Source organism: Natrix helvetica (assembly GCF_964273705.1).
Source record: "Natrix helvetica genome assembly, chromosome: 1".
In the NCBI taxonomy this organism is placed as follows: domain Eukaryota; kingdom Metazoa; phylum Chordata; class Lepidosauria; order Squamata; family Natricidae; genus Natrix; species Natrix helvetica.
The window spans coordinates 80,968,132-80,994,937 of record NC_138548.1 but is presented as its reverse complement, the minus strand read 5'-3'; the positions used below and the strand labels follow the sequence as shown (position 1 = coordinate 80,994,937).

Here is a 26,806-nt window from a genome sequence, read left to right as displayed (position 1 = left end):
AGCTCTATAGCATCATTTTGAGGGTAGAAGTTGAAACAATTTATGTCCAGGATGTGAGGAGTCTGTAGATATTTTCACAGCCCTCTTTTTTACTCATGCAGTATACAGGTCCTCAATGGAAGGCAGGTTAGCAGTAATAGTTTTTTCTGCTGTTCTGATTATCCTCTGAAGTCTGTGTCTGTCTTGTTGGGTTGCAGAGGTAACTAGACAGTTATAGAGGTGCAGATGACAGACTCAATAATTCAACTGTAGAACTGAATCAGCAGCTCTTTGGGCAATTTGAGTTTTCTGAGTTGGCGTAAAAAACATTCTTTGTTGTGCTTTTTTGATAATGCTTTTGATGTTAGGTGTCAATTTTAAGTCTTGAGGCTAGAAACTTGAAGGACTCTACTGTTGATACTGTGTTGTCTAGTATTGTAAGAGGTGGTAGTATAGGAGGGTTTCTCCTAAAATCTACCACCATTTCTATAGTTTTGAATGTATTTAGTTCAAGACTGTTCTGGTTGCACCACAAGGTTAGTTGTTCAACCTCCCATCTGTATGCAGATTCATCGTTGTCTCAAATAAGACCAATCACTGTTGTATCATGTGCAAGCTTCTGTACTTTAACAGAGGGAACTTTTGAGATGCAGTCATTGGTATAGAGAGAGAAGAGAAGTGGAGAAAGCACACAGCCTTGGGGGGTGGGGCTCCAGTGCTAATTGTACAAGTATCAGATGTGATTTTGCCTAGCTTCACCTGCTACTTCCTGTCTGCTAGGAAGCTTACGATCCATTTATAAGTGTGATCAGGTACAGCTAGCCGATTTAGTTTAATTGGAAGAATATTCAGAATGATAGTATTGAATGCTGAGCTGAAGTCTACAAAGAGGACCCTTGCATAGGTCTTTGGAGATTGAAGATGTTGTAGGACAGTGATGGCGAACCTATGGCATGCGTGCCACAGGTGGCACGCATAGCCATTTGTCAGGGCACGCGAGGCACTGCCCTGTCAGCTGGCCAGCGCGCATGCACGTGCTGGCCAGCTGAGTTCACCGTTTTTAAAAGCCATTTTTACGCCCTCCCCAGGCTCCAGAGGCTTTATAGGAGCCTGGGGAGGGCAAAAAGAGCCTCCCCGCCCCTTGGGTGGCCCTCCGGAGGCTTCAGGGACGGTCCAGAGGCTTCCCTGAAGCCTTCGGACCGCTTAAAATGACCCTCCGAGCAAACCGAAAGTCACTTCCGGCTTGCTCGGAGGGTCATTTTGAGTGCTCCGAAGCTGTCAGGGAAGTCTCCGGACCGTCCCTGAAGCCTCCGGAGGGCCTCCGGGGGGGGCAGGGGAGGCTCTTTTTGCCCTCTCCAGGCTCCTATAAAGCCTCTGAAGCCTGGGGAAGGTGAAAAAAGCATGTAAAAATGGGGGGGTCGCGCCTGTTGTGCGCGCATGCACACTGGGGGGTCACACATTGCATTATGGGTGCGGCATGCCCGCACACGACCCCCCTGCGCTCCCCCCACTTGTGGCACGCGAGCCAAAAAAGATTCGCCATCGCTGTTGTAGGATGTAGTGCAGAATCATATTAACAGCATCATCTGTAGATCTATTTGCTCAGTAGGCAAATTGTAAAGGGTCTAATAGCGGATCTGTGATGGTTTTTGGGTGGGCCAGCACTAGTCTTTCAAAGATCTTCATAACAACAAATGTCAGAGCAACTGGTCTGAAATCGTTCAGTTTCTCGATGGAGGGTTTCTTTGGCACTGGGATGATAGTAGAGCGTTTGAAGCAGGAACATCGCATATCTCTTGGAATTTGTTAAAGATGGGGGTGAAGATGGGGGCCAGTGGTCAGCACAAGTTTTTAAGCGAGAAGGAATTATCTTGTCTAGGCCTGGTGCTTTTCATGACTTTTGTCTATGAAATAGACCTTGCACCTCATTCTTGGAGTAGGTTGTAGGAGGCTTGGCTGATGTTGATGTGTCTGAGATGGGCATTGTGGAGATGGGTGGCAGTAGTTTTCTCTCAAACCTATAGTAAAACACATTCAGATCATCTGCCAGTTGTTGATTTCCTTCAACATGGGATGGAGATTATATTTTTAAGAGTTTTCCACATGTTTGCTGGTTCATTTGTTGAGAACTGATAACCTCCTATTCTAAGCTGGAATCGTTTTGGCAATAATTTATAGGCAGGAATATGTTTTTTCTATATCACAGTATACCACCACATTTTAAAGTCATCTCTCAGTTTTGTACCTATGAAAGTGAGAGATGGAGCAGCAGTAGAAGTCCGTCATTCCATTGCTAACAGTTGTAGTGTGATTTTGCCTTCTTTCTTAAAGATGATTCTTGTTCTACTAGTTCTGCTATTTTCAGTATACTCCTAATTGGGTCTCTATATATGAAATTCTGGGTATAAATTATGGGTTAGCTCTTTCATACCAGTCTAGTCATTTATTAGGTGGAACAGGATTATTCTGCATTTTTTGCCAGAAGAAAATTCTATATATTCTCAGGGGAGTTGATTTCAAGTTTAAATAGAGAAGGATTTTCTTAGCAAGAAAAATATCATGAGAAGCAAATGCCTGGCTAACACCTGGAATAAACAATGAATGTTCTATATTTTGAATATAGCAAGAAGTATAATGACTTGTGCAGGATATAAATAATTGAATTTTTTTTGTTCCGTTTTTTATAATTTACTTATCCTTCTCATCCTTGTTGATTTTGGGGGGAAAAAGTTTAGGAGAACGCCAGTGCTATAAAAAATTGAGTTCTCCAACTCTATGTCCATTGAAGGAAATAGCTAGGAGTGACTACAGGGGGTCCTCAACTGACAGCGCCTCAAATACTGGAATACTGCTATCATGTCACCCTAGTCCTTCTTTTCTCTAGCCTAGCCATGCCCAATTCCTGCAACCATTCTTCATATATTTTAGTCTCCAGGCCTTTAGTTGCTCTTCCTTGCAGTTTTTTCAAAGTTTTAACATATTTTTCATTGTCTGGTGACCAAAACTGGATGCAGTATTCCAGGTGTGGTCTTACTAAGGTTTTATAAAGTGGTAATACTTCATGTTATTTTGATTCATTGTTGCTGTTGTTGCTACTACTACTATTACTATTATTATTTTCCAAAGGCTAGAAAGAGCCTTCAGAACATTGTGAGGCTTGGTACCTTTCTAATCTTTGGACACATCGCCAGAGCTAGGATTGTCTCATGAGGTTTCCAAAGGTAGAAAGAGTCTTAGAAACACTGGCGAGATGAGCACCAGCACTGGGGCCTCCCCTACCCCCTGAGGCACCCGGTTTAACAACCACAATGTGGTCATTGAGCAAGGCAATCACACGGGTACTTAATGACTGCAACAATTTATAACCCAAATTGTGGACTGAATTCTGGTCTTAAGTTGACGATTGCATGTTTAGTATTTGCTGCTTGCATGGAGAACTGTAGCACTCAGCAGACAGTCCTTCATTTCTAGTTTATAGAATCACAATTTTTTGTCTGATAATCTGCATAAATCAAAATTTCAACTTTGCAGTGATACATGCATTGACATGGGACAATTTACATATACAAATGCCCCTTAGCCTCTGATTTTGTTCCTGACTTCTATGTACAGATGGCTTAAATTTTGCCCTTTATTTCCAAAAATGACAAAGAACATTTCGATGGGAATATAGATCAAGAAAATCTAATGTGGCGATGGATAGATTTTCTGTAGATAAGAACTACTGTTTTATCCTTGTGCTGCTATATGCTGAGATAGTTGTCCATTCTAGTGTCCTGCCTCCATGCCAGGAGGCAGAGGAGGAGCCCCTAAAATAAATGAAAGAGGCCAGACAACTGAATCAAACGATAAGCTCTCAACTCTAGGATCATATTCATGAGCCATATTTTCTAGATATATGTGTGCATGTATTACTCACTGAAGTACTTTTTATGACATTGTTTCAGATTGAGAACCTTCTTACCATGTAAAACACTTGGTTTTGCCTTTCCTTCTACAATTTTTCCTTCTTGAGAAGGTATGGAAAAAGAAGAGGTGCTTGCAAGGGATTCTTAATTGTGCCTTGCTAGACAATTTGCAGAAGAGTACAGAGATGGCCTTGAAGATGGTAGTCAACATCTGTTATATAAATACCAATTTAGCTTTAAAAGGGAGGAGTGACTGAATGAATGAGAAAGAAACTCAAGATTGCCCTGCCTTGATTTTTTTTTAGAGAAATAGGAGGGTGACAGAATAAGGTTTTCTAGATTTGTTATTATACTTTTCAACTATGAAGCAGTCATTCTTATAGTATTTGTTTTATAACTTATTCTAGCTCAAAGGGATGATACAGTTGCTGATTACATTTTGTTTCTTCTCTTTAGGTTTTTGCTCCAGTCTCTGGAAGATTTGGACAACAGTTTAAGAAAACTTAATTCCCGTTTATTTGTAGTACGAGGGCAGCCAACTGATGTTTTTCCAAGACTCTTTAAAGTAAGGTTATAACTACGTCTGAAAATCCTGTTTGGGTAGAATGTAATTTGCTTGTAACATTTTAATAATAAATCTAAGCTATACTGCTAATATTAATATTTTATTATTTTTTAATTTGAATTAAAATCATGGTACCTATACCTGTCTCTTTATATATAATAATATGGCTCTTCTATATATGCCAGCTGTTCTCCTTCATGCTTCCATGAATAGAGGTGATTTATGGTTTTTGTGTAGTGGCATTCTAATAAATGCCAGTAAAAGGATGTGCTTTCAAGAGATTATATTAGAATGGACATTTTTCAAAAAGGAATTATTTTTAAATTTATTTTAAAAATAGTAAATACTAAATATTGAATATTTTATTAAACAGAGTTAAAAGGATTTTTCTTATTAAATTAAAAGCTCTTGTTATCTCTCAAATATTCATTCTGCCTAACATAAGTACTTCATTCTCATTTTAGCACATAGATACAGTTTGCCTAATTTTTTGACCATTCAGTTATGGGTATGTTATTTTTGTGATGGGGTTAGGCAAAATCATAAGACAGAAGAAGGAGTAGGACAGAAAAGGAATTTAAAATTGCCTGTGCATATATACACAGTTATATAAACTACTAGAGTTTCTTATTTTAAAAGCCTAGGAGCAAATATTTTTAATAACACTGCAATAGTAACAGGTTGGAAGTAAGCCCAGAACTCCCTTCTTCTTTCCTATTATGCTTCTGATGTAGAATTTGAAAATTTTCCAACAGTAATGGGTTGGTTATAAACTATAAATTTGGGTAATGATTAGCTATGATTGCTTAACTCTCTTAAGCCTTCAGGGATGCTGCATACAGTATTTTTCAATGATGAAGGTGTCAGTTGATTTGTATTTTATTCTCCTTCCATTAGAAAAAAGCTTCTTGGCTTATTAAGTTACAAAGGATCTAATTCATTCTTATTATATGGCAAAGTAAAATATAATAGAGGTTTATAGGGATGTTCTGGATAATTGCTCCCATCAAACTAGCTAGCATTACATACTATCAGAAATGATAGGGATTTAAGATCTCTAGAGAAACCATATTGCCTCTTTCAGTGGTAAACTAATTCAGATCCTTTCTGTGGCATGTTATATCTGAAAATAGGTGTGGGTGTCATATGTACTGTAAATCCTTGATTTAATGGACTATGAGAGGAAGCGGTGTCTGTTAAAGACAGAACATTTATTAAATCTGCGTGGGCTTTTACAGATGTGGAAAATGGGAATCTGATTTTACATAAGTATATTGTGAATGTTGTGCATTTTATACATTACATGCATGCATGGATGTCAAAACGGAGATTTTACACATTAAAAGAGTTTATGTGAGATTTATGCATGCATAAAATGGTAAGTGAAATGTATGCAAATATAATAGGATGCATGGCATTTAATGTAGGACAGAGTCATATATCATGGGGGAAATCTATGTGGTTGATCAGAACCATACGTTTATGGACAGATTCTGTCTGTTGGATCCAAAGTCTGTTGAATTGATATCTTTTACATTAAATTAAATTTGCAAAAATAGAAAAATTGGCTCTTATAACTTTTTCCTGAAAATACTTTTTCCTTCTAGCCTTTCTGTATAAACGGAGTTCATTGGAACTTTAGGATTTCATTTTAAGAGCTGTTGCATCTCCGTTTTTCAAATTTTAACACTGGTGTTCATTCTTATAGTGCAAACTCCAAGATCCCTTTCACAGTTACTACTATTGAGCAAGGTATCACCTATAATGCACAGGTACAGTATAGGTGATACCTTGCTCAGTAGTAGTAACTGTGAAAGGGATCTTGGAGTCCTAGTGGACAACCATTTAAATATGAGCCAGCAGTGTGCAGCAGCTGCCAAAAAAGCCAACACAGTTCTAGGCTGCATCAACAGAGGGATAGAATCAAGATCACGTGAAGTGTTAATACCACTTTATAATGCCTTGGTAAGGCCACACTTGGAATACTGCATTCAGTTCTGGTCGCCACGATGTAAAAAAGATGTGGAGACTCTAGAAAGAGTGCAGAGAAGAGCAACAAAGATGATTAGGGGACTGGAGACTAAAACATATGAAGAACGGTTGCAGGAACTGGGTATGTTTAGCTTAAGAGAAAGAAGGACTAGGGGAGACATGATAGCATTGTTCCAATATCTCAGAGGTTGCCACAAAGAAGAGGGAGTCAAACTATTCTCCAAAGCACCTGAGGGTAGAACAAGAAGCAATGGGTGGAAACTAATCAAGGAGAGAAGCAACTTAGAACTGAGGAGAAATTTCAGTGACAGTGAGAACAATTAATCAGTGGAACAGCTTGCCTCCAGAAGTTGTGAATGCCCCAACATTGGAAGTCTTTAAGAGGATGTTGGATAGCCATCTGTCTGAAACGGTATAGGGTTTCCTGCCTAGGCAGGGGGTTGGACTAGAAGACCTCCAAGGTCCCTTCCAACTCTACTATTGTATTGTATTTGTATTGTAACTTGCTACCCTATTTCTTATTCTTAATATACTTGGGGTGGTGGGGAATAGGATAGGGTTAAGCCATTCAGATTAATTTCAATATTTACCCTGACCTTAGTATTTTTGGTTCCAGTTTTGCTTTTTTATGTTTTGTCTTACAGAGTTTTCTTATTAGCCCAGCAGGAAGTTAAGTTAACATTGTGACATACTGTATGTACTCCAATAATTTTGGTTAGGCTTTTTTTCAAATTTGTTCCAGAAATATTCCGTTTTGTTAAATGCCAGTTCAAAATTACTCAACTTTAATTCTGGCTGAGATTATAAAAGATTATTTTGGTCCCCAGTAATAGAAAAAGGGGCTTTAATGATGCCATTTGTTTGATTAAGAAACATGTAAATGAGTGGGTTAAAGAGTTAGAGCATCCTTTTTTTCTTACTCATTGACTAGCATTTTAACTTTCAGTAAATGCACTGTTCTTGTACTGAATTGTATCTGTGGACTAGATACAATGTGATATATCCAGAACACTTAAAATATTATCTTGCATTCATGCTTATCTATTTATATTATATGAAGAAATTGAAAGAAGAGTAATTACATTTTGCCTCTCAACCCTTTCCCTAGTATCCTTCCTTGCTTCCTGCAAGGATGTAAATGTGTTAATTAGAAGGCAACACATATCCAAACTGTTCCTCATCTATGATTGCAGCTGTTTAATCAAATATGTGTACTTACTTCACAGAGCTTCTTTAGGGCAAACGTGTGGATGCATCACTATAAAATGTATTTCCATTGTTTGGTCTCTGCATGAATCAAAGCAATGTTCCTGTTGATTCTTTAGAGTATTTGTGTACATTAAAGGCATGCAGAGCTGAGAAGGTGAAGATATTAGTATATATTTTTAAAGTGTGGAGGTTTTTTTTTTCTGTAGATAAAAAGTGAAGACTTACATGCTGGTCAGGGTAATGTTTTTGAGCACTGATATGCTCCAAAAAGCTAGAAGGGGCTGTAATGTTCTTGAAATCTTTTATCTTGCTTTTGAATGTTCTAGAACAGTGTTTCTCAGCCTTGTAAATCAATACTGTATAGTTAATGCTTCAGACTTGGCAACTTTAAGATGTGTGAATTCTAATTCCCACACAAGCTGGCTAGGGAATTCTGGGAGTTGAAGTCCACACGTCTTAAAATTGCCAAGACTGAGAAACACTACTCTAAATCAGTGGTTCTCAACGTTTTCTTCATCACGGACCCCTTTTAAATACCTTTTGTGGCCATGGATCATGGCCTTGGACCCCAAGACTTAATTCAAGATTTAAATCATAACATTTCTTCAAGACTTTTTGGATCCCCTGTGACAACATTGCGGACCACAGGTTGAGAATCACTGCTCTAAATCATTGACTATACAATATTGTTTTTCTTAACACTATATACAGTATGTGCAAAGAATGAGTCATGTAAATAGAAAGGAACTGCTGAGAACTAAAATAAACTTGAGTCAGTCACATTTGATTCAAGCTGCAATTTTCAAGTTGGCTTTTGGTGCAGGTTCATATAAATGCATTACAGCAAGCATTCTTCATTTCCAAAGCATCCCAGTCTGGAATGCAAAGACAGGAATAATTTTAACAAGTGAGTGTACTGAACAAACATAATCCAGGCAGTTGTTATCTCAGCTTTCAGTTACAAAGGTGGATCTAAGACTATCCTTCTTTATGTGTACTCTTTAGATATACCCATCTAAAAATAATCAGATTATCTCTCGTTTGGGTACCCTCTAGTTCAGGGGTGTCCAAACTTGGGAACTTTTAAGACTTGTGGACTCCATGCTGGCTGGAGAATTCTGGGAGTTGAAGTCCACAAGTCTTAAAAGTTCCCAAGTTTGGACACCCTTGCTCTAGTTACTGTTGTTTTGAAGGATCTCATCTCGTTTGACTGCCCCTTATCTGGCTCTGCTAAGGCAGAGGTCCAATATCAGCACAGTCTCACCTGACTCTTACAGGAAGAAATAGAACTGAATGTATGTAATTAATCTACTTATCATGCCTCAGTTGAACTTCTATGTGATTTTACCTGGTGGCTTCATAAATAGCATGGTGGATGGAATGGAATCTTATATCACTCCATGACTCAGCGCTATAGGATCAACTCATTAAGTAGAACAACATCCACTTAACTATTGTGCTTCCAACTTCAGCTCAGAAAAATCCAAAAAGATATCTTGGTTGAAATAAAAAGGTAGACAATTCATTAAAAAATCAATAAGGTTGGATTTTCTTTGTCCATCTCCCAAGGTGGTCCTCCATTTTAGCAGAGATTATTTTAATCCAACCATTCTTCTAAAAACATAGGAAACTGGCCAACCATCAGTGGAAGAAATTAAACAGGTGATCTTCATTTCAGAAATGCTGATGAGATAGTGTCTGATGAGCCTTCTGTATCTTGTTGCTTGCTACATTTCAGAGATAGGCAAATCACTGATGCTTCAGATATTGTTAGATGCATTTGTCAGCCAACAAGGCCATCATTCAAGGATAATAAGAAATGGAATAGAGCTCCTCTGTAGAAAACCACAAGTTGATTATCTTTACTTGTTGGTGCAAAGAACTGCATTGTTAACATTGCTTATTTATTTGGTTTTTGTTTGTTTATATTATTTATATTATTTATTTATTGGATTTCTATGACTAACTAATCTCACTCCTCTTACCGATACAGAAACTCTGGGCAGCTTACAATGTAATAAAAATTTTAAAGTCAAAAAACAATTAAAGTAGAATAAAAAGTTAAAAATTAAAATTAAAAACCAAGATGATAGAACAGCCCGGAGTACAATCCTCTCTATCCTGTCAGCTAGCCCCAATGTAATGGGCTTCTATCAGGACCCAGGCCAAGCAGCTGCTATTATTTGATAATAGCTATATTACTTAATGCTTAATACATGTTAATAAAATGAACTTACAAAGAGGAACCTAATAAACTACTACCATGGATTTTTGTTGGTAAGCTTAAAACAGGAATCTTAAAGTAATTTTTTGGAACTAGAAGACAATGTCTTCTTTTTTTCTCCTCAGTGTATATAGAAAGCTAAAAGACCCCATGTTTATGGGTATTTGACAGCCTTAGAGATGCTTTCATGCTCTATAGTGGAAAGTATCTATTACAGTATTGGAAGCATCCTTTGGGAGCGTTTAATGGCTTAAGGAGGCCGTTTTCTTAAACTTCCCCCATAATTTTGCTTGAGTAGGCAGAGTCATCATTATATGATTCAACTTTCCTCAACCATTGATTTAATAAGCTCACATACACTAACTGAATTTATTTTCTTTTAGTCAGGGGTGTAGAGTGGAGCCTCTACTGTCTGTTAACCCTCTTATGTTTGGGCTGGTGTGCGGAGCTAAATTTTTAATCAATAGCCCTGGATTCATTTAAAAATTAAAGCTTCTGGCTTGCGTTTAAGAGTTAAGATGGACTGTATTAGTGATACTAGAAAGACACCTGTCCCCATCATCAATCTGCACCAGGTAGATCAGGGACAGACAAGCTGGTATCTTTCAGATGTTCCAGATATTACCTATCAGCTGAAGCCAGCATGGATAGAGACAGTGTATTGTGGAACCTGTAGTACAAAAAGGTACCAGGTTGTTTAACCGTGAGGAATGTATGTGTTTGAATTGAGTTGGGCTGAACTGTGTTGTGCTGGGGCAAATTATTCTTTTAAAAAGTTATTTAATATTCCAATATTCTACATACCTATACATGTATACAGGTCTTTAGTATTCAATATGAGCTTGGAAGCTGTTGTGTCAGGCAATGAATGCAGTGTTTAGAATGTTGTTGCTCCTATGCTTCCAAGATGCCATATATCTTGCACATTTGGTCATTTTAATTTATTGACTTCTACATATTTATGGAAGTGATATTTACTATCACTACCTTCATTTAAATAGGCACTTTTGCTTTAAAATGAAGTTTGTTCTTAGAGAGAATGCTAAACATCAATATTCACCATTTCTTTAAACTGACTGCACACATTGAGATCTTAGATCTTTATAAAACTCCCTAAAGTCTTTGGTGCATCTCTCAGACTTCTGTTTAAGTTGCTGTTAAACTTTAATGTTCAATATGACATGAGAAATTGGTGCAAGAAGAATAACCTGAGAAAGGTACTCAGAAATGTTTAATGGATTTACAGTATATCACCAGAGGAATTGTCTAGAATGTACAAAAGTGCTTCAAATTTATATTGGAAATATGAACAAGAAGAAGGAAGAAGAAGATATTTGGTGGGCATAAGAAAAAGCTAGAAAATTTTGCATTCCATTAAATCTGCTGATTTATAGGATTTTAAAGATTGATAAAGAATTAATATTTTTCTTTTGTGATGGAAAAACAGTTGGGAAAAAGTCATTGTACTTTGTTTTCACACATGATAACTGCAGTGAGATTATTGTATGTACAAAGATTCAGCAGTACTCACAATGGAGAAATGATTGCTGAAGATGAAGGAATCTGCTAAGATGGCTAAATCAACTTCTTTGATTAGAGAAAAGTCAATATCTATGTTTATGGCTAATTGGAAACCCCTTATGGACTTTTTGCGTAAAACAGAAAAAAATGAACTTATGATTTATAATTTTGATTATTAAACATCTAAATCTTTATAGATGATCATAGAAAGGAGAGAGTTAAGTTGTAAGAGTAAAAAGTAAATATATAATTGTACTTATAACTGCTGCAAAGATTATTGGAAGCTACTTCTTTGTATCTTTTTTCATTCTTTTCTACTTTACTTTTTTCCCCTTTCTTGCACTTTTAGATTTCTCTTTGATAGTTTTCTTTTTCTTATTTTATATACGTTTGCATTTGTCGGTCCTCTCGCCGCTTCTGTTCAACACATATGTGAAGCCACTGGGCGAGATCATCCGTGGTTTTGGGGTTGGATACCATCTGTACGCTGATGACATTCAACTGTACATTTCCACCCCAAACCACCCCAACGAGGCTGTCGAAATGATGTCCCGGTGTTTGGAAGCCGTTCGGGTCTGGATGGGGGACAACAGACTCAGGCTCAACCCCTCCAAGACAGAGTGGCTGTAGTTACCGGCGCCCCGGTTCAACCAGTGGACTCCATCGCTGGCCATAGGGGGCGAGCAACTGCCCCCTGTGGAACGGGCGCGCAATTTGGGCGTCCTCCTAGATGCCCGGCTGTCGATGGATGACCATGTGGCAGCCGTGGCAAGGGGGGCGTTCCACCAGGTTCGCCTGGTGCGCCAATTGCGCCCCCTATTGGACCGGGACGCCTTACGCATAGTCACTCATGCCCTGGTGACGTCTCGTCTGGACTACTGCAATGCTCTCTACATGGAGCTCCCCTTGAGATGCGCCCGAAGACTACAGCTAGTTCAGAACGTGCGGGCTATCATGGGAAGTACTAGGTACTCCCACATAACACCTCTCCTGCGCGAGCTGCACTGGCTGCCTGTGGTTTTTCGGGTGCGTTTCAAGGTGTTGATTACCATCTTCAAAGCGCTCCATGGCACAGGACCTAGTTACCTGCGGGATTGCATCCTACCGCATACATCCCTGCGACCAATTCGCTCTCACAGGGAGGGACTCCTCCGGGTGCCGTCCACCAAGCAATGCCAACGGGCGGCTCCTAGGAGTAGAGCCTTCTCTGTGATGGGCCCAACCCTCTGGAATGACCTCCCCCCCCCCCCCCCGATATCAGAACTACTACCGACCTCCGCTCCTTCCGACAAAAACTTAAGACTCACGTGTTCCAATTAGCTGGCCTGGCCCATTTATAGTCCCATTTATACCTCCTGGCAAATATGTTACCTGGGGATAGTTTTTAGGGGTGTTTTTTAATGTATTTTTAAATTTCTAAAATTTTAAATTTAACTTTGTACAGTAAATTATTGCTACCTCCTCCAGCCACATCTATATTTATTTTATATTTATATTATGTATATTCACTGTTTTTAATATGACTGTACACCGCCCCGAGTCCCTTCTGGGAGAGGGGCGATCTAGAAATCAAATAAAAGTTAAAATTAAAGTTTTATTTTCTTTTTTAAAACTCTTTAATAAAAATTATAAAAAAGAAACAAAGAGAGTGTCATGGGAGAATTTTGAAATACTATTTGCAAATCTTTAGAAAAGGATTTTTTCCCTTGTTGTACGGTTGGATTTTTGTCATTATTTTGTTTTGAATATTACCACCACAATTAAACGGTCTATGCTTGTATTTATCTAATATTTTCTGCTTTTTTTTTAAACAGGAATGGGGAGTGACCCATCTCACTTTTGAATATGACTCCGAGCCTTTTGGAAAAGAGAGAGATGCAGCTATAGTGAAATTGGCTAAGGAAGCAGGAGTAGAAGTGACAACAGAGAATTCGCACACCCTTTATGACCTAGATAGGTAAGATACCAGTCTCTTTATATGCATGTCTAAGAGGAAGACAAAACAAAGCTGAGGATTGGTACAGGAGATGTCTTGGGATATTATTTTTTTGTAAAATGGGTCAGGGTTTCATTTTCTCTGTTATGGCCATATAGACACAGGAGTTACCAGTTTGTATATATAGCAAACCCCCGTGTTTTGAGAAAGAGGAGAGAAGAATAAGGAGAAATTAATTCTGTATTTATAAAATGCAAACTAAGTCTGTTACGTCTACAAATACAAGTACTATAAGTTAAACCTACTGCAAATTTGCAATGTACTGAAGTCCAGGCATCTACGGTTGCTATTGGGAAAAGATGCCTTTTCTATTAAAGAATAGTGGATGTTGAAGTAGGATTGCAAAGGGCCTCTCGCCATGTTCAATCTGATCCATCCTAAAGCATTCTTCACTTAAACTGCAATTAATGTTCCATATCCTGTACTTCATAGCTGCCAACTCCCTAGTAAACCAAAGGTTTAATCGGGTCAGTTTGGGCCATCTCTGGGTCAGTATCCAAGGTATTAATAGTGTCATCAATAGACAACGTGGAAAAATCTCTCCATGAGTTCAGGAAAACTTCCATATCCATCAGATGCCAGGAATTGACCTTTTTAGTCAATTTTCCAGACCTGTAGTTCAGAGGTGGTATTCAGCCGGTTCTGGAGAACTGGTAGCAGAAATTTTGAGTAGTTCGGAGAACCTGCAAATAGGCTGGCCCCAGCCCTGCTGCTTCCCAGCCTCCCAGCTGATCTTCTTTTGTTGCCCTGAACAGGAGAACAGAGTTGGAAAGCAGGTTAGTGGGGTGGGGAGGGAATGGGGATTTTGCAGTATCCTTCCCCTGTTAAGCCCACAAAGCCACACCACACCCATAAAGCCATGCTCACAGAATCGGTAGTTAAAAATTTTGAATCCCACCACTGCTGCAGTTTATATAGAGAGTGATCTGTCCATGGAAGTGGAGTCATATGAAACTCCTCAGTTTCCAAAGCACTAGCTCCACTTGAATAGAATACTAAATCTAACATATGCTCTATTGAATGCGTGAGACCACATATTCTGGTCGCCACGATGTAAAAAAGATGTGGAGACTCTAGAAAGAGTGCAGAGAAGAGCAACAAAGATGATTAGGGGACTGGAGACTAAAACATATGAAGAACGGTTGCAGGAACTGGGTATGTTCAGCTTAAGAGAAAGAAGGACTAGGGGAGACATGATAGCAGTCTTCCAATATCCCAGGGGTTGCCACAAAGAAGAGGGAGTCAAACTATTCTCCAAGGCACTTGAGGGTAGAACAAGAAGCAATGGGTGGAAACTAATCAAGGAGAGAAGCAACTTAGAACTGAGGAGAAATTTCCTGACAGTTAGAACAATTAATCAGTGGAACAGCTTGCCTCCAGGAATTGTGAATGCCCCAACACTGGAAGTCTTTAAGAGGATGTTGGATAGCTATTTGTCTGAAATGGTATAGGGTTTCCTGCCTAGGCAGGGGGTTGGACTAGAAGACCTCCAAGGTCCCTTCCAACTCTACTATTGTATTATTGTATTATATTAGTCATGTCAAGTCCAGTTAGGGAGGATGTGCAATCCTGAGTCATTCCTGACTGGAGAGCATTACCTTCTTGGGGTTGAAAACCCCAAGAAAAAGGAGGTCAAATTAATCCAGATTATCATGCTGCAAATCATTCAAACTAGCTCATGAAGAAAGATAGATGGTGGTAGCTAGCTTGGTTTGCGGTGTATGAAACATATCTATATTGTCTTGGCCATCCAGATGTAGCAGTTTGCACTTAAAATTGCAGGCTATAGGATAGAGCGGCTGCTCCACAAGATGGAATTTCTGTAGGCCATGGCTTTTCTACCTCCCTGTCTTTAACTCCAGCCTGTTCTATGTGAACAAGTCAAGAACAAACTAATCAAGGAGAAAAGCAACTTAGAACTGAGGAGAAATTTCCTGACAGTTAGAACAATTAATTAGTGGAACAGCTTGCCTCCAGAAGTTGTGAATGCCCCAACACTGGAAGTCTTTAAGAAGATGTTGGATAGCCATCTGTCTGAAACGGTATAGGGTTTCCTGCCTAGGCAGGGGGTTGGACTAGAAGACCTCCAAGGTCCCTTCCAACTCTACTATTGTATTGTATAACAGTCTACTGGAACACAAACCCTTCTATAGTTCAATAGGAAGATATATGAAGTAATGTTGTTGCCTGTGCCAGTTTTCAAACTTGAAATGTGTGTGGAAAAAGACAGGCAGAAGTAATCCAGCAATTAGATGCATCAGAGAACAGTGGAGAATTGGATCAGAGACAAGCCCAGCCTTCTGCATCATCCAGTATCTGGGTGATATCAGAAGACAAGACTTTATGGAGCAGAGCTGGCAGCAACATGTTGTTATGCTCTGCTCCTAATATTTTCATTTCTCTGGGACAGAAGACTGGCACAAACAAAGGATGCAAGGCAGCTCCAGCTGGTGCTCCAGCTTTGGCTTGAATCTACCACCACCACCCAGCCCTGGAAATGATGTGCACTGAATAAATCTGTAGGAACGCCTCAGGTCTTGCCCAATGAGAGGCCAGAATTGAAACAGAACTGATCGTGTCAGCATTCTTGCAGAATCATTGGCAGAATCACGTTTGTGCTGTCTGGCTAGAGAGGTAAATTTTCCAGAAATTTAGAAGCAGCATCAAGTCAGAAATGTGTAGAATTTGCTGAATAAACATAGCAATACTTCCTTCTGTTCCCCCCCCCCCCCAACAACTGGTGAGACCACACTTAGAATACTGCATTCAGTTCTAATCATCACGATACAAAAAAAATGTTGGGAGCCTGGAAAGTGTGCCGAGAAGAGCAACAATGATATAAAGGGTCTGGGGAATAAATCATATGATGAATGGTTGAGGGAGCTAGATATATCTAGCCCTCTGATGGCGAATCTATGGCATGCATGCCAGAGGTGGCATGCAGGGCCCTCTTTCCAGCAAGCGCATGCATGCTGGGCAGCTGTTCTTTATGTGCAGCAGAAGCACCGGAAATCCGAAGACCAGCTGGCTGGTGCGCATGCACACGCAGACCACCTGGTTTTTAGTTTCCGGTGCTCTGGTGCATGCGTGCGCACTGGCCAACTGGTGTTTGGGTTTCCAGCACTCTGGCATGTATGTGCGCATGTGTTTGCATGCGCTCCGGTTTGGGCACTTGTTGCCAAAAAGGAGATCCAATCTAGAAGTAAAGAGATATTTTCTGACAATGAGAACAAACAATGGAATATTTTGCTTCCTGGAGTTGTGGGTGTGCCATCACTGGAGGTGTTCAAAAATAGACTGGACAACCATTTGGGATGGTATAAAACTCCTGTCTTGAGCAGGAAGTTGGACTAGAAGATCTCCAAGGTCTCTTCCAGTCCTATGATTCTATGTTCTAAAATCCTTCAATGTCCAGTGGGACCTCCGGTCATGACTGTAATCTGTTCCTGGACTTTGATCGGCATCCAATTTGGTCGTGACCAGAAGAAAGAGTGACTGTGCATGTGCGCACACACAAAAAAGGCACAGAAGGGGAAATCGCTGCAGCTGTGTTTGATCGCCACCGGAGGATGTGTTTGTGAACAGAGTAAAACATTTAGTGGATTTTTGCGTTGGCACCCAATTTGGTCGTGGGCAGAAGCGTTCATGACCCAATTTCTCACTGTAGACTGGGCTAAGGGAGAATGACTGGCACAGTCAGCTAGCAAGCTTCCATTGCAGAGGGTGGATCAGAATCCCTCTCCTTGTCTAACGTCTTAACACTATGCCATAAACATTATTGTAACATAATACCAGTTACAAACAACATTGCAAACTGCCGAATTGTTGAGGAATTAGAACATCTCCGGATTTCTGTCTGTTCAGGAAAAGCAGTCAGGCAAAGAATTAACACTGAAAACAGAAAAAATCAACCCTATTTTGCATGAAGGTCTCCACTTATTCAAACAGTAAGGCAGAGTATGAATTTTCAGGGGGAAATGGTTGAGAAAAAGTGGGCAGATGAATGGGGAGAAAGATGTATATTTTAGCACATTGAGACAGACTTCACTGTTTATATATTAGTTTATTTCTTGATTTCATGGGTTGAAAACAGATTCTTTCACCTTGTTCTAGGTATCATTCAAAAGGAAAATTCGAGGAAGCACTTTTTATTTTTCAGGGGAAAATAAAAATGCACATTTTTCTTTCTAGTTCTTAAATTATTTTTAGTTTCTTTTTTCAAGCTTTCCCATCTCTGACTGGAAGTAATGGATAGGGAAGGATTAATCTAGAGAGCAAGACCCTCAATTGATGCAGATTAGGCTTGAAATGATCTATTTTGTGCAATTAAAGATACAAAAATTTTTTTTTGCAGATTGCGCAGGGCTGTAAGCCATCTCACAGTTGATCAAGCTTCTGGCTTATAAAGTATTGCTGTCTAAATATTGGATTCCCTCCAAGATGGGTTGTCTGGAAAATTTCTATCTTGGTGGTCATTGAGAATAGCAATGTGTTAAATGTTAATCAGTTCAGAAGCTGCTTAGAATGCAGCTTTGAAACCTGTAATCAAATAAGCCTTGTACTGTTTCATTGCGGGGTTTGAAGCAACATATTGCAAATAAGGAGGGACGGGACAGTTGTGAGCTTTTCTTTCTTCAGCTGTGAAAGTTTTTGTATCCCTTTGAAAATGGGAAATGTTTACGTTGTTTGTACCACGTGTCTATTTTTAGCTCTTGCCTCCTAGCATATCTGCTCTTGTAAAAGCGGGAACTTTTTCCTAGAGTTCTAATTTTTAGAATTGCTTGGGTATTCCAGCAAAGCTCGTTTTCATACTCCATCATAGTCAAACTGGGGGACTACAGCCGAAAGAGGCTTTCCTAAAGACTCCTACTGAGCTGGGCAGTGCCTGAGCTTTGACTTTACATTTTCATGATCAATATGCTGTCAGTTGCAGAAGCTAGAACATGATTTTTTAACCTGGTTTCTCCTTTCTATTCAATAGCCACACCATTGCTCTATAATGCACCTAATTTCAGAGAAAAGCTTGGGTTTTTTGAAGATCGCTTTTAGCTTTGTTATCTAAAGAGGGACTGACATTTGGGTTGAAAGACACAGTCCTTTTGTGGATGCTACGCATTGTTAGAAAGGTGGATCACAAAGCCATGCACGTGAGCTTTGCTCCTTGAAAAGGCTAAGCAACGTGGAGCTCCTCCCCATCACATGTGCCGCCCTGGAGAAAAATCAGGCACGTGTCTGGCTTGAAAGCGCTGTTTGCATAAATGAATGACGAGGAAGATTGGCTGCAGGAGCTGGGCAGAAAACTCTTTGGTTGCTTCAGAGTTTATATAAGACAGCAGCTTTCTTTTCTGACCTGTTTTTTTTTTTTTTTTAAGCTTTCTTGTTTTGCCTTGTTGGTGCTGTATTTTATTCTGGAGTTGGTTACAGATCTGTTGCTTCAGTGCAAAACATTTATTTTTAGAACTGTGTCAGGAATCGAGGATTTGAAGATGATTGCACTTGAAATCCTAGCAGTGACATCGAGAATTCATCCTTTGGTTAAATGGGTGACAGGATTTCCTACTAGGAGCAAAAATTGTAAGCTACGTAGAGAATTGTTTGATGCAGTTCCTCATGCTTTTGACACTTCCCTATTTATACAGGAATTTTTCTTCCCATTTCTGCTATTCCAGTTTGAACTATGTAAAGATAGTTTTGTGTGTTTCATAAAAACGGGGGCAACCAAATCACTAGTCCAAGTCTTCTAAGAATGTTATTCAAAAAAATATGACTTACAGCAGATTTAGTTTCAATACATTGCTCGTATCTTTTTATTCTTGGTTTTGAGCTATTGTATTGATTTTCAAGAAGTGGCAGAATTTTTAATATACAGAAATGTAGATTTAATAATTTAATTGGGGGAAGCAATGCTTTGTCAATCCATTTTACATTAAATATGAAATTATGACATGCTGAAATAGGTCATTCCAAAAAAATCAAATAATGACATCATTTAGTGTGATGAAATAAGTTTAAGGTAAATTTAAAGTCCAGACTTCTTCAACAGCAAACTAAATAGAAGTCTCTTATTTAAATATTAAGTGTATCTAATATTAGCAAAATGCATTTCAGTTTTAGATAATAGACTGTATACTCCTATACTCCTATGAGTATTTTCAATGAAACAGTCTTACATTCAGTACAATACATTATAGGATTTATAATAAACATGGTAATATATATGCATAGCACCCAGAGAGTGTAAACTATAAAGTCATGGAAATAAAACAGATATTCCCAAGCAAACCTCTCAAACCACAGATGATGACAAAAACAAAAAAATGGGAAGAATCTTTTTTTGGGTCAGTGAACAGTTTTGCTTTTCTCTCTTTCTGTACTTCATATACATACCGGCATCAGAAATATTTATAAAGGTGCTACCTCTTGGGAATAAAGGTATGGAGGGGGAGGACTGTAACCCTTTACATCTAGATTGGGAAAAAGAGAAACACACACAACCCATTCTATTTTTTTTAGCTCAACCTAAATAAATTTTAAAAATCAGATGCAGACCCAATTTTTAATGTGCTATTTTAAGGAATTTGCAACGTTACTTGAATCATTCATGATCACATATCAACAGTACCTCCTAAAAAAAAAAACCCTAAAAATATCTTTCTGCTATTTTTAAGGAATATGGCTGCTGCCTTCATAGATGCTGATTTTGCTTCTTTTCAATGTGTTATACAATATTTGGAAAAACATTTTTCAAAAAAAAAAAAAAGAAACAATATAAATGTACAGTCATTGAATACATTGCATAATGTTGAGGGAGAGGAGATATATATATATATCTGGGAAGAGGGATCTGGGAAGATCTGGGGAGATCTGGGAAGAGGGAATTTAGTCATCACGCCCCTGTCATGGTCAGATCACTCACTTCTCCAGCTGGACTTCCCTGGCGCTGCTCCCCACCGCGGGGAGGCGGAACCAGACTATCCCAGATGGTTCTGCCCCAGGCGTCTGATGGAACCAGATAGGTTCCAGGCGGAGCTTGGGCCACCTCCTGCAGACCTGCCCTGCCCCCGGGCAGAGGACCTGGTAGCCGCGTGGAATAATGCGGCCGCCGGTGCCTTGGACCGGGTGGCGCCTTTGCGGCCTCTCCGACAGCCACGATCGACCCGGGCCCCCTGGTTTAACGGGGAGCTAAGGGCGATGAAACGCCTTAGGAGACGCCTAGAGAGCAAGTGGAGGTCCTCCCGCTCCGAATCCGACCGAGCACAGGTAAGAGCCTACGTAAGGACTTACCTTGTGGCAATAAGAGTGGCCAAACGTCAGTATTGTGCCACCCTTATAGCGTCCGCAGAGAACCGCCCTGCCGCCCTGTTTCGGGTGACCCGCTCCCTTTTGTCACAGGGGCAGCGGGACCCCCCATTGCTGGGCCGGGCAGAGGAATTTGGAGAGTTCCTGCAGGATAAAATCGATCAGATCCGAAGGGGATGGACCCACCTCAGTGCTCCAGTGGGGACGTCCGAGGCTAGTCTTGAGAGACCATGCTGGGAGGAGTTTGACCCTGTTGTCACCGAAGATTTGGACAGGTTGCGCGGGCGACTGCGAGCCACCACATGTTTATTGGACCCGTGTCCCTCCTGGTTGGTACTGGCCTCCTGGGAGGGCTCACGAGGCTGGCTACTTGGGCTGGTGAACGCTTCGCTGGGTGAGGGCCTTTTACCAACCGCCTTGAAAGAGGCGGTGGTGAGGCCCCTGCTCAAGAAGCCTTCTCTGGACCCAACGGAGCTAGCAAATTACCGTCCTGTCTCCAACCTTCCTTTCTTAGCGAAGGTTGTTGAGAGTGTGGTGGCTCAGCAGTTTCCGCGCCACCTGGAGGAAGCTGATTATCTAGACCCGCGCCAGTCCGGCTTCCGACCCGGTCACAGCACGGAGACAGCCTTGGTCGCGTTGGTGGATGATCTCTGGAGGGCAAAGGATGGGGGTTGTTCCTCCATCCTTGTCCTATTAGACCTCTCGGCGGCCTTCGATACCATCGACCATGGTATCCTATTGCGCCGTCTGGAGGGGTTGGGGGTCGGGGGCACCGTATTACGGTGGTTCCGCTCCTACCTCTCTGGCCGGACGCAATGTGTGTTGGCAGGAGAGGAGAGGTCTACCGCGAGGCCCCTTATCTGTGGGGTCCCACAGGGGTCGATCCTCTCGCCTCTCCTGTTCAACATATATATGAAGCCGCTGGGCGAGATCATCCGTGGTTTTGGGGTGAGATGCCATCTATACGCTGATGACACTCAGCTGTACATTTCCACCCCAAACCACCCCAACGAGGCTGTTGAAGTGATGTCCCGGTGTCTGGAAGCCGTACGGGTCTGGATGGATGACAACAGGCTCAGGCTCAACCCCTCCAAGACAGAGTGGCTGTGGCTTCCGGCTTCCCGGTTCAACCAGCATATGCCATCGCTGGCCATCGGGGATGACCAATTAGCCCCGGTGGAAGGGGCGCGCAATTTGGACGTCCTCCTTGATGCCCGGCTGTCTATGGAAGATCACGTGGCAGCCGTGGCAAGGGGGGCGTTCCACCAGGTTCGCCTGGTGCGCCAATTGCGGCCCCTTTTGGACCGGGAGGCCTTGCGCACAGTCACTCACGCGCTGGTGACGTCTCGCCTGGACTACTGTAATGCTCTCTACATGGGGCTCCCCTTGAGGTGCACCCGGAGACTGCAGTTGGTCCAGAATGCAGCCGCGCGGGTAATTATGGGGAGATCGAGGTTCTCCCATATAACACCCATCCTGCGCGAGCTGCACTGGCTTCCTGTGGCCTACCGGGTGCGCTTCAAGGTGCTGGTTACCACCTTCAAAGCGCTCCATGGCATAGGGCCTAGTTACCTGCGGGATCGCGTCCTGCCCCATACATCCCTGCGACCCGTCCGCTCACACAGAGAGGGACTACTCCGGGTGCCGTCCTCCAGAGAGTGCCAGAGGGCGGCGCCCAGGAGTAGGGCCTTCTCTGTAGTGGGCCCCACCCTTTGGAATGACCTCCCCCCAGACATCAGGGCAACAACCGACCTTCGCTCCTTCCGTATGAAGCTGAAAACCTACCTGTTTCGACTAGCTGACCTGGCATAATACTACAACCTCTCCAGCCCAGGGCATTTTTAATTGGTAATTTTAGTTTTAAGGGTTAATTTCACTGGGGTTTTAACTTTTTTAGGTATTGTAACTTATTTATTTATTTTTACCTCCTCTGTACGCTATATAATACTTTTGTACGTCGCCCCGAGTCCCTGTGGGGAGAGGGGGCGACTAATAAGTTCAAGTAATAAAATAAATAAATTATATATATATATATATATATATATATATATATATATATATATATATATATATATATATATATATATATATATACACACACACACACACACACACACACACACACACACACACACACTCCCAAGACTTTTCTTGCTTTGTGTTTAGTAAAGGCTGCCATTGTAAACTTTTCACCATTCCAGTTTTAATACCCTGAGTCAAACACCAAATACATAGATAAAGCCACGCCAGTCTCAACTTTCATTGAGTTGAGAGTGAGAATGGTTCTATAGGAATGTTGGATTCACCTTGATTTGCTTCTACAATCCGAGCTTCTTCTGGCAAGGCTTTGATTTCTTTGCCCTGGGTAGACCACTTCCAAATTTACTGCTGTGAATACTTTATTTTGTATTATAAATCAATGTCAGTATTCTACCTCTTATTCTGTTAGTTCTGATCCTGGGTGTTGTTTTTTCCAGAACTGCTGCATTTTTGGTTATCCTTTTCTCATTATTATTTTTTTTTTTTGATTTATTTATTAGCCGCTCCCTTTCCAAGTAGGACTCGGGGCGGCGTACAATGGAGCATATAAAACATGGAAGAAATATAAAACACATAGACATACATACATACAAAACACGCATACACATACACGGACACGGACACGGACACGGAGGAGGTAACCAATTACATCATATAGACTTGATTCATTATACTTGATCTGTAATAGCAAATAAGCAAATAATAGAAAACAAATTTCTTTGTATATCTGTGATGAGTAAACAGTTTTTCTTCCAGTAGTCCTGCATCGGTTGGCCCTGGTTGCTCAACTAACAGAGCTAAATAATATAATGCACCTGAGTTCCAAAAAAAAAACCCTTCCCATCTTGCAAATCAATTGCAGACAGACAAATCAACTAGATTCCTCTAACTTCCCAGCCCTAATGTTTGAGGGAAAAGCCGTGTGTCTATGAAGCCTTCTAGAAGGCTAACGAGGAAGGGAACAATTTGTATAAAGCAAAGGAAGGAAGGAAGGAAGATTTTGACAATATACTTTCCCTGCCCATCTCATGGAACAAAACTGTTCTTTCATTTTATTTTTATCCTGCAGGATCATTGAGATGAATGGACATAAGCCACCCCTCACTTACAAACGTTTTCAGGCCATCATTAGTCGCATGGACCTGCCAAAAAAGCCAGTCAGTACCATAACAAGCCAACAAATGGAGATGTGCAAGACCGAGATCCAAGAGAACCACGATGAAACCTATGGAGTGCCATCTCTAGAGGAACTAGGTAATTTTGGTGGGTTTGGAACACTTCCTAGATGGGCTGTAGTGCCTTCCATATTAAATCTGATCTGGTTTTGGTTTCAAAGCAATATTGGCATTATATATATATATATATATATATATATATATATATATATATATATATATATATATATATATATATATATATATATATATATATATATATATATATATATATATATATATATATATATATATATATATATATATATATATATATATATATATATATATATATATATATTCTGAAGGTTAGAAAATGAACAGATCAGCTGTCCATGGATTAATTGATTATATGACATAAGATATAATCGATGTTAACTCTTGCATGTTACTCTGATTTCCATTTTGTGATTATATAACATTTCAAAGAACTTTTAATATTACTTTGCCAGTTGTAATATTATATTACCAGTTGTTAAAAAAATATTTAGGAAGCCAGAAGTTTCTAGCATGTTTGACTGGCTTTAACTATCATTCCTTTTTATTTGAAGTTCACAAGATAGTTAATTGTCAGCTAATCTTCTGACTATAATGCAAAAATTGATATGGTTCCGCAGCCATTGCTGTTATTAATAAAAACTTCTCTTTATTATCTTGCCATTATATCTGGATCTATAGAAAAGTTGAGAATAGAATGCCATACAGTATAATATTATTATATGGCAATCAGCAGATGGTTAATATGTAGTCTCTGATTATAAAGTGACTTCTGATTACTCTAGTTATAAATGCATTTAAATTTTATCCTATTTCTTTAAAGTTACATCATAATTTCCTTCTTTTCATTTCTAATTCTAATTCCAATTCCTTTTCTAATCTTCCAAGCCATAAATCGCAACTACATTTTTCTCTCTTTTTTAAGCAAACAGTCCATAAGAAGTTTCTAGTCACTGATGAATGTAATTGTTGATTTTTCTGGAAACAAACTAATTAATTTTCCTTCTCTGCTAGGTATTTTCTAATTAGCTGTTCATTAATCCAGCAAGAAAAGATTTGGTTTCAGTTGAAAGTTGATCTTTAAATTTCTTTTTATTAATGTATGCATTTGCACCCAGATAATTTCTGGCTATTTTTACAGTCCCTAATTACCATTATTAAACCAGGACTTTCTATGGGACTGTTGTCATTTCGATTCCTAACCCCCTACCTTTTTTTCAATAAGAGCTTTTTTTTTAAACCGTATAATAAAAGGATTTTCTCGATTGTAGAAAATATGACTTCAGCAACAGAGTGGTCAATGCCTGGAATGCACTACCCAACTCTGTTGTTAACATCCTCAAACCCCCAAAACTTTAAGCTTAAACTGTCTAGTATGGATCTCACTCCTTTCCTAAGAGGTCTGTGAGGGTCCGTGCATAAGCACACCAGCATGCCTGCCATCCCTGTCCTATTGTCCCCATTTATTTGTACCCATTTCCTATGTTCATGTCCATGTTTATATTTATACCTGTTATTTCATAAATAAATAAATAAAAATAAACAAAATAAAAAGAGCAAGATATTTTTCTGTTTTAATAGCATAAGCTACAGCTTCTGCATGCATGTCTCAGATGAGGATTTTTCCCCCCTAAAGATGTATTCTGACTTGTTCCAGTTACCGTACTTGTTTTAAGTTAAACTGTTCTCCATGGGGTTTAACAAACATGGTGGCCAACAGCTCTGAGACAGCTTGAGATATTAATCATGCTGCCTGAATGTTAAGTTAATAGATGCACTTCTTTTTCACTCAGGTTTTCCCACTGAGGGACTTGCTCCAGCTGTTTGGCAGGGAGGGGAGACCGAAGCCTTAACTCGTCTGGATAAGCATTTGGAAAGAAAGGTAACCATCCCTATCTTTGTTGCAAAATTACCTTTCAGAGAAGGGTTATGTCTTCTTAGTCATTGGTTGTCAACCTTTTCCCCACCATGGACCCCTTTTAAATATCTTTTGTGGTCACATACTATGGCCACAGATCCCCAAGGCTCAACTCAAAATTTAAATCATAACATTTTTTCAAGCCGTGTGATGATATCATGGACCCCTGAGAACCACTGTTCTAAGTCACTTGATTTTAGAACAAGTTGCATTGCCTTATGTTTTTCAGATATAAATGTGCCATGTACTAATGAATATGCATAGAATCCCATTGCTAGAATGGCTGAGAAATATCATAAGAGAAATACCGTAATCCAAAATAATACTTGTGCTTTCCTCCCCTCAAATCCTTTTCCCATAAAGTTTCTATTATAGATAATTAACTGGAGTATTATTATTATCTCTTTTATTCATTAAACATGAAACTCGGCCAACTGAACATTTAAAAATGTGGCACAAATACCATTGACTGGTGCTAATGGTTGATACAGGCTGCTGCCAGCATCCTAGGTATCAACCAAGTACCTTCTTAAAATATAGTATGTTCCAAGTAGCACAGCTTTTTTGCAGTTCTACTGGTATTATTGCAGGATGATGATGATGATGATGATGATGATGATGATGATGATCAAATGCAAGCAAATGTAGTTTGCAGGAAATGATTCTAATTCAGTATAAATCTTGCCACCTCCCTAAAAATTTGATTAAACTGTATATTATACCTGAGCAAGAATCAAGCTATGCCTCAGTATGTAGTAAAAGTAAAACCCAAACCTCTGGAGTATTCATTTGATACTTTTATAAAGCTAATCTTTCATATACATTTTTTCTTGGCAATTTAGCTCAACCTTTGTTCTGTAATTATTTTGAACTTAGTTGGTTGTGTTGCAAGAAATTGTGTTCTATTAGATAACCATAGGGATTAATTTAGTTCTGTGATGAAA

At 39.8% G+C, this 26,806-nt stretch overlaps 1 protein-coding gene across 1 annotated transcript in view; it reads left to right on the top strand.

The window, feature by feature from the left end:
- CRY2 (cryptochrome circadian regulator 2) overlaps nt 1-26,806 on the top strand; it is a 42,612-nt gene that overhangs the window by 4,295 nt on the left and 11,511 nt on the right. Inside the window, exons 2-5 of the mRNA XM_081939838.1 lie at nt 4,344-4,452; nt 13,213-13,355; nt 23,803-23,987; nt 25,738-25,826. Coding sequence (XP_081795964.1) covers nt 4,344-4,452; nt 13,213-13,355; nt 23,803-23,987; nt 25,738-25,826 — 526 coding nt within the window. The remainder of the gene's footprint in view (nt 1-4,343; nt 4,453-13,212; nt 13,356-23,802; nt 23,988-25,737; nt 25,827-26,806) is intronic.